This window comes from Rhinoderma darwinii, chromosome 1 (genome assembly GCF_050947455.1).
Source record: "Rhinoderma darwinii isolate aRhiDar2 chromosome 1, aRhiDar2.hap1, whole genome shotgun sequence".
NCBI classification, from domain to species: domain Eukaryota; kingdom Metazoa; phylum Chordata; class Amphibia; order Anura; family Rhinodermatidae; genus Rhinoderma; species Rhinoderma darwinii.
The window spans coordinates 613,989,223-613,998,746 of NC_134687.1; the positions used below are offsets into that span (position 1 = coordinate 613,989,223).

At 38.4% G+C, this 9,524-nt stretch overlaps 1 protein-coding gene across 3 annotated transcripts in view; it reads right to left on the bottom strand.

Moving 5' to 3' along the window:
• The window catches only part of DCC (DCC netrin 1 receptor), a 735,384-nt gene extending 727,428 nt beyond the window's left edge, over window positions 1–7,956 (bottom strand). For all 3 annotated transcript variants that reach the window (XM_075841459.1, XM_075841451.1, XM_075841442.1), the window contains exon 1: window positions 7,369–7,956. In XM_075841459.1, coding sequence (XP_075697574.1) covers window positions 7,369–7,459 — 91 coding nt within the window. In that variant the 5' untranslated portion in view covers window positions 7,460–7,956. The remainder of the gene's footprint in view (window positions 1–7,368) is intronic.
• Window positions 7,957–9,524: the final 1,568 nt, after the last annotated feature.

Sequence of the window (9,524 nt, forward strand, 5' to 3'; positions counted from 1 at the left end):
TACCTAAATTTAGTTCAGTAATTTTATAAATTAGATTTGTATTTTAAAATGACATTTTCTATGTATGAAAATATAATTTTGTAACGTTAGTTTAGTACATAGAAATTTGTGTTTGTTAAATACACCCCTTGACTTTCACCAACTAGAAAATCTATCTACATTTTTATCATTTAAACTATATATATACATACATTTTTGTACTTAATTTTGTAGCAAAATATCAAATGAATGATTCTATAAACTGGACTAAAAGATCTAAAATTTAAAATGAAGTTACATTCCTCTGGACAATCATATCCTCCATTCCAAATAATCCCAAGGATTAAGACAATCACAAGAGCTGAGATATTCCATTATTTCCAAATTGATTTTTAAAGACCAAATTTATCATTGGTTAAATAAGTGTAATGAAAGGATTTTCTCTGTAACATACATCAACATAGGCGGGATGCGGCAGATGGTCCTATTATAGTGAAGCGGGTATACCGTCCTCCGGTCTTATCACTGGTTCACAGCAATACAAATGTCTGTTCTGTATGAGCTGCATTATATGAGACTACAAGGGCCCCATTACAGGATGGCGCAAGTCCAAAAATGATAAGCCACAGCAAACACACTAATGCATGTGTGATAACGCTATACATACATGATGTATTATTTCACTATCCCTCTCATTCAAAGCTTTTATAGACTGATGTATAGCACATTCACAGCTGTGGGGGGTTCACTTTGTTCTACAGACCAAACTGAAAGTTAATGATTAAACGTCACATTTACCGTAATGTCTACCGATCCTACTCTATGATGTCTCTAATGAAGCTATAGGCTGAGTTGTGAAGGATTTAAGAAAAAACCCCAGCAGACACTTCTGATCGTGGCCAGCACCCCTATAGCCCAGTCCACATTACAACAGCTTTCTTCTATCTCCCACTATCAGAACTCTAACTTTTGAGAAGACAATAATCCAGCTTCTGTTTGCATTCTTGACAGTAAAAATAATTGTCCTTAGGCAGTAGCTCTAAATAAGTCTCTTGCCCTGGTATCACATAGGGAGAATTAGCCAGACCACATCAATCTGAAGCTTCAGGATATAGGAAAAACACATATACAGGTCTAAGGCAAAGGAGAGGCTGCAGACTGTGCGCTGTGCAGCAGCATGCATCTCACAGGCAGTGTGCAAACTCCAGCCCAATGCAGGGAGAGTCAGAGTTTAATATTTGTCAATATCCACTCAACGGCCCAGGCACACTCTGCTTTATATTTTATTATTCAGAAACCTACAAGTGACATCACACATCGTGATTACAGGTGAGAATTCACAAGGGGAACTGTTTTCACTGGAGTTTCCCTTTAGCCTAAAATAAATGCTTGAAAAAGTACTTAAAGGGCTTTTTCGAGATTTTATATAGTTTTAAATTAACTTAATTTATCCAACATAAACACCCCAGATACCTTTTTTCCCCCTTTCTGTTCCAAAAACTGCTTCTGTTGTCCCGCAGCACTTTGTTTACATCCTTCCAGCTCTGCTCCCAGCATGCATTGGTTCTCTCTCTGAAGGTTGTATCAAACCCACTGTACTGAGCATGTGTGACTCAAAGAGAGACTCTTTCAACCGTGCATGCGCCCAGATGATGTCTGGTCGTCTGGGAGGTCACACTAAACAGGTGTCATTGATGACGTGCCGTTCAGTGAGTCGGCTGGAAGAGGCATTTGTCCGGAAGAAGAGCACTGAACGGTCGGGACGTCATCAGACGTTCTGAATTCTGATCAGGAGAAATCAAGATTTTTAAAAAGGTAAGTTTGTTGAAAAGGCAATTGTTATGTGCATGTAAATAGTATTTGGAAAGTGAAAAACCCTTTTAAAGCTACAGTGTAAGAATTAAAAGCACCAACCAATAGCTGTCCTGTCCAACTAAGCAGCCGATTTGAGTCAGCTAGCCACAGTTTAAAGGGGTCCTCTGGAATTTCCTACATGGGTCTAAGACAACTGAGCATATTTATTCCTCTAACTTCACGAGGCCCATTCATATTGACTGATCTACGGATGGATCTATCCACAGCTATATATATAGTGGCTTGTATGAAAGATTTGGATAAAGTGCAGTATATCAATGCAGGCAGTTCTATGGATTAGATATATGGAATCCATTTACAGGGATCTGTGGATGTTTTCCAGCTAAAGCGCAAGCAGTCAATATAGAAAACGGGCATGAGAGATAATATTGAAGTCACCCAACCCATCTGCCACATGGCGCCTGAGATCAGTGGAATAGAACACACAGTATTTTAGAAAGTATGCAACTAGAACACCGGTTGCACAGTATTATATCAAAAGGGTTTCCAAGATTAATGGGTCTGTTTTGTTTTTTTCATTAACTAGTATGGGACTGACCTTCAATACCAGACACAGTCTATGGACAAGAGTGGTGCTGTTTCTAGAAATACAGATAATCCTTTTTCGAATCCCGGAAAAGCCTGTAGCATATATATTGAATAGGGATAGCTATATGATCTGTACACTATTGCAGACCTTTATTTTTTTCATAATTTTATCATTGAATGTGCTTCAATAAAGCCCCCCCTGGTTTATAATGACCATTAAAGACAGACTGTTTTGACCCCCTGAGGAACTCCATCTGTAACATGAAGGCTGTGTGAACTTTCTTTTTCAGCTTTATATCTCCTAAAGAGACCAAATCCTCACATTGAAATATCAATCAGACTCAAACTACATCAATTTATGTTTTTATTTCTAGGCAACACATTTTTTTTTAGACAATTAGATAGATAGATAGATAGATAGATAGATAGATAGATAGATAGATAGATAGATAGATAGATATGAGAAAGATAGATAGATAGATATGAGATAGATAGATAGATAGATAGATAGATAGATAGATAGATAGATAGATAGATAGATAGATAGATAGATAGATAGATAGATAGATAGATAGATAGATAGATAGATAGATAGCTAGATAGATATGAGAAAGATAGATAGATAGATAGATAGATAGATAGATAGATAGATAGATAGATAGATAGATAGATAGATAGATAGATAGATAGATAGATAGATATGCGATAGATAGATAGATAGATAGATAGATAGATAGATAGATAGATAGATAGATAGATAGATAGATAGATAGATAGATAGATAGATAGATAGATAGATAGATAGATAGATAGATAGATAGATAGATATGAGAAAGATAGATAGATAGATAGATAGATAGATAGATAGATAGATAGATAGATAGATAGATAGATAGATAGATAGATAGATAGATATGAGAAAGATAGATAGATAGATGATAGATAGATAGATAGATAGATAGATAGATAGATAGATAGATAGATAGATAGATAGATAGATAGATAGATAGATAGATAGATAGATAGATAGATAGATATGAGATAGATAGATAGATAGATAGATAGATAGATAGATAGATAGATAGATAGATAGATAGATAGATAGATAGATAGATAGATAGATAGATAGATAGATAGATAGATAGATAGATAAGATGTATGTGATAGATATGTAAGGTTTGTTCCAGTATATACAATTAAGTTGGTTGGTTGTGTTCCCTTTAATTTTGGTTCTAGCTACAAGATGGCTAAAAGAAAACATCAACCATATTTCCCCCTGAACCTGCCAAAGTCTAGTTGACATTATGATGCTAAATATAAAGAATAAATATTTAGCTCTAAACCTCCAGGATTCATATTGGGACCACAGGTGTTGTGTTAGTGCTATGAGACAGTTATTTGGCGGCATGTTGCAGGCATACAGTATATAGAAGCGATACATCTGATATGTAAGAATGTCTATGAGGGATGAAAACATTATTGATCTGCCCGCTACCAGCGCTATATGATTATATTAAAATGGCAGAGCCAGTGTTATGACAGAAATTCTACTTCTACCAAAGGTTCAAAATCTTTTAGGAGACAATAACCTAATCTGATTTCTTAGTGCCGGGTCTATAACAAATGATTTGTGGATGACCGGCTATTTCAGATTCCGACAGGACTTTCTTACGCCCCTTTTACATGGGCCAATTAACCGGCAAACGCTTGTTCCCGATAATTGCTCTGTCTAAACAAGGCAACGATCAGCCAATGAACGAACAAAAGCTTGTTGATCGGCTGATCATATCGTTTAAGCAGCCTAAAATATTATCGTTGTTGGCAACACATCCCCCTGTGTAAACAGGGAGATGACCTGCCGACATGATACAAATGTATGGGGACGAGCGATCCTAGTAACAAGCGCTCATCCCCATACTAGATCCTTGTGAAAAGAGCAAACGAGCGCGGATCATTGAGCTGTCTCGTTGATCGGCGCTCATTTACACGGCCCACGTCAGACCATGTAAGAGGACCCTTAGAAACCTCTTTAGGTTGTAGTCTTGACTATGGTTTCAATGCTGACTGTTTACTACTCTTTGATATGTCTTTACTCTTACAGAACCTTCCACAGTATTGTTAATTTTTAGGTCAACTCATTCATTAGTCAGCACTCAACAAGCACCCCTCATGTCCCCAGGGGGCAATAAGTAGCCATGGAGCCCATTGCAAATCTTAAAATCGGCCCTGCTCCACCACATGGAGGCTGAAAACCTACAACAGACCTATATATAAGAACAGTATTTCTTTCTAACTGCTACATTAATGACAGCGAGGTGCTAGTAATAGACCATCTCATTCATGGTTCTCAAAAAAAATCCATCACCGGTGTGCCAATCCAACAGTAATTGTCCAACAAGGATGGGTGTACCCCTTATATGTGATCTAATAGACTGTAGGAAGCACTTTTGTGTTTTGAAGGTAGCAGTGCGCCACCTTGCCTGAAGGGCCCCTGTTCACAGGTTGCACATTTGGTATGGTATATAGTCCACCTCTGCCACCACAAGTGGGCGCACAAGAACTGGAGACTCTATGATTACTTTGGTCACCTGTGTCTTGTTCCCCCTTCCCTTTCAGTGGTATGTATTACATTTTCCATAGTCCCTTCAACTCTCCCCTTCCATTACCCACAGTGTACACTTACTGAGTGGAGGTGGGCACCCTTAACAGCTGCTATGCCTGCTACCATGGTACTTACGCCCATACATGTCACTCATGTGACCCTACCACCCCATGCAAGTGGGCCAGTAAAGGAATACAGAGCCATTACGTGTTAAGACATAGCCTTAGAAGGAACATAGCCCTCAATAGTCCGATAGAAATGCATTTGATTTTCACATAATTCACCAGCACAATTTCTATTTCTAAGCTGGGGTACACTGACTCATAAAACCTGGGGGATTCTTACATCTGAAATGAATGAATCCTACAGTCTGCAATTGGATAGAATGAAGATTAGGGATTTTGAGAGCGGCGTACTGGAGACAACACTCATTGATCCCATTGTTACCCATCTGGGCACCCAAACATACCAATAAATAATCATCACATGAGCAATGTTCACACAATGCTGTACACAGTGGGCATCAATAACCAGGGTATAACAGATGCTGAGACTTGTCAGTGTTGATTTATCCAGCAACATGCACCAGCCGACCTAACAAGATCTCTCAGCCAACTCTATAAAGACCCGCTGCTTGTTACACATCATATTCAATAGGGGTGGTGGTGGTGGGGGGGGGGGGGTTGTTGCGCTTACATGGATAAAAATCAAGTGACTTCAGAAAATGATCTTTTACTTTTGACTATTTTAATGAATACAGAATATACTGGTAAATTCCTTTAATCCGGCACCTGGTGGCAGGTTATCAAACCTTCTGGATCATCAGATGTCATAAAAAGTTGTATAAAACTTAGATTTAAAGGGGAAGAAAACCTTCTGAAAGACCAAAAAATGCCATAAAATGCCAACATAACATAATATTATCTGCAAAGTCTCAAAGATCCCAGATTATATGACAGTTTGGTAAATAGTGCTGGACTATCAGACTTTCTGGAATAAAAATTGACAAGAGTTTTGCTGCCATTACTTCCCTGTCAATGTAAACTGTTCAGATGATGCATTGATGATTATATAGGATCATGGGGTAGGGTACTCCACAATCCACAGGGTCACATATAGACTGTGAAGTAATCCCTACTAATAGCCCTATAGTCATGTCTTTTCTGGGCACCTCCTGCTGCTTCTTCCCATTCACTACTATTCATTCTCTATCCCCTTGCACAGCGGAGATATTAATGCAGCACTGTCTTATATTCTGCCCACTATCATTCAATTCATTCAGACCCACAGCAAAGCAAGGGGACCCCAACTTCTAGGGCTAGATAAGCAGATCATCTTGTAAGAATCCCTCTTATATGGGACTTGCCTGGTGAGAACATTCAGAGCAGGAGCCCCCATGCGTTTTGGAGCTGTCCATTCAGCACCACAGTGTGAAGTCCACATAGGCTACCTGTGGCTGGTCTGCACCACAACTCCCAGCATAGCCACCCCTATCATGTAGCACCTTGAATGCTCGGATTTATAGTTCTACAAAAGCCACATAAACCAACTTCTATACCCTATCATGCAATATATAGGCTTCCCTATAGACATTTCCATACAGCGGTGTCCCCCAGAACAGGAGGCACTGACTGTCATAAGCTTCTAAACGCTATAATGTAGCTAATATCTTCATAATCTTGGCAGCAGTCTTTTCATATGGTGGTGGCTTGTAGAGCATGGTACTACTACCCTTTTAGAAACACTACTACTACTCTACCAGGCAGCATTACAGCAAGCCCATAGCATTCTGGTTTCAATGCACGTTTAGGGCAGCCAGGCATTAAATCCTGACTTTCTCCATAAGCCTTGCACAGATCACAGTCAACTACACATAGAACTTAACACTGCACCTATTCATTGCACTAATGCACTTTACACATCACCTTTTTCCAATAACCCCCAGACATAAGATTTGCAACATTGACACTTGCTCCTACACTATATGAATATGGAATAGCAATTATCCCCCCCCCCCACCTTGCTCACGGTAATGTAGGGTTTGCAAGATAAATTCTTTCCAACCAAGCCATATTTATTTAGTGTCTTTTAAACCACCAGAAATCTCTGGAGGAAGGGGAGTCTCAGTGTATGGGGGGGGGGGGGTATACATTATTCATTCCAGCCTTCAGGTACATGATCTATATCCCTACGTTCTTAATATGTATGTGATTCACTCTTTGCATTAAAACACTGCAGCAAATACAATATAAAGTCAATCCAAAAAGATCTCACTAAGAAAGTGCGGAAAATGAAATAGCTCCTTGTAGACATGAAGCATTCATATAGTGACATAGGGCAGAAAGTATAATAGATTCATATAGTATATATACAGTAGCACTTACCAGCTAGTGATAGATGGGAGCTATGCAATGTATAGGCGAAGATGACATACAGCAGCTTTGGTAGTGAAAACAATCCAAGACAATTCTCCATATTTCAGAAAACACCTCTGGGAAGCTGCACAGTGAGCCCTGCACACATGGACAGCTCAGTTATTTTTGGAGGGGTAAGAGGGGGTAGGTATGATATTGTGTTTTCCTATATGTAGCACACAAACTTAATTTTAGTCCAGTGCACTGCAAGATTCTAAATCCAAGAAACTAACTCAAAGGCAAATGGAAGGGTCCAAGTAAAATCCATCCAAAAAGATCCCGAATCCTTGAAGAAGAATTAAATCCTGGTGCATAAAATCTTGGTAGTCACTGCCATTTCCACATGGCAGAAAAAAATAAGACTGCAATAAAAAAAAATAAAAAAATATTATATATATAAATGTATATATAATAATAACATAAACTAAAAAAAGGAAAAAAAAAAAAAAAAAGAATAGAAAAAAATCCAATACAAGCTGACGGATTCCTTTTCTCTTTGCTTGCAAATGGATGGTTAAAAGCGCTTACTTGTTACTAGTCCACCAGCAGTGTATGTGTGCTTAGAGTCAGATGTATGCATCCATTGATCTGGAGACGCGGAGAGGCTGGGAGTGAAAATGTGGAGATGGGAAGGGAAAAAAACTGGATTGTAATGAGGATTGCAGTGAGAAGGACAGAATAGACTTGTGATTCCGCCTTTGTTCAGTGCCAGTGTATTCAAAATGATAAGCGGTAGTGCCCTCTATGGGCAAAGACTTGGAACTTCCGCTTTTCTGCTTGTCACTTGCATCCTGAAGAATAAATTACAGCCCGCACTCTGTCATGCTGATTCTCCTGTGACACTTGCTTGATTTGAAAGTAAACTTAATCCAACGCTGCGGCTAAAACAACGGGGTCAGGGTACTATAAACTTAATTAAAACACTTTGTCTCTTTTTATCTTCACTCTAGTGCCGGCTACTACTGCGCAACACGAAAATAATGCGGGAAAAATTGCAAAATAATTAATTTCTTAATGGCTCTGGGTTGTAATTATATTAGCGGCATCCGATTCTATCCTACTAAATATTTTCGGTGAGAAGTAAAGGTTAAAAAAATTAGGGATTTGTTGATCGCTTTGATCTTGACCACAATGGCCGCCCTGTAAACAAACATGATCATTCTAGCCTTTTCCGAAACGATCTGAATAATTGACTCCATTAATCTTGCTGATATTTGACCAGAAGTTTTTATATGATATGATTAGCCACGTTCCGGATTATCTGAATTGAAATGCCATCCAGTTTTTTTAAATTTTGTAAGTTTTTCACATTTTTTTTTGCTTTAGCAAAAAACCGGCGTTTGTATAGCTGAGTAGCAAAGGTCATTGTGAGAAAAGCCATTACCAGTACTGATGTTTTATGAAGAGTTGGATCAAAGAAAATAGAAGTTAACCTTTTGCAACGCATCCGTTAATGAATATGTAGATTTTATTTGAAGGAACATGAATAAATGGACGAGAGCAAAATGGGTATTAAAATAATAATACTAATAATTAGAATATGAAAAAAGAATAAAAATGATAATACAGTTTTTAAGGGTTAGGGCTCATTTGGTCACTTAGCAACAATTTTCGAGAGAGAGATGGAAAGTGAAGGTGTTGTTGATAGCAAACAATCAGATCATTGCATTAACCCCTTGAGAACTGAGCCAATTTAGACCCCTCCTGACATGTCTGTTTTAGTAAATAATTGTATTCCCCATATAATAACAAATCTGGAGCATCTTTTCTTAGAACTCTACATTGTGCCGTTCCTCTGTTATTCCTACTAAAATTTTCTGAATAAATTGACAACTGGGTGTTACCAGTTGGGGGTGTGTCCCTATACAGACTGACAATGTCCAATCAGTGCTGGCAGAGTGAGATTGTGTAGGGACACGCCCTGGACACGACAAGGGGAATGGTAACACCAAGTTGTCAATGTATTCATAAATTTCTAGGAGGAATAACAGAGGAGTGGAACAATGAAGAGTTCTAAAAAAATATGTTCCAGAATTGTTATTTCATGGGGAATGCAAGTATTTACTAAAATAGACATGTCAAGAGGGGTGACAGGTCCTCTTTAAATAGGTTTATCAGGACTGTGA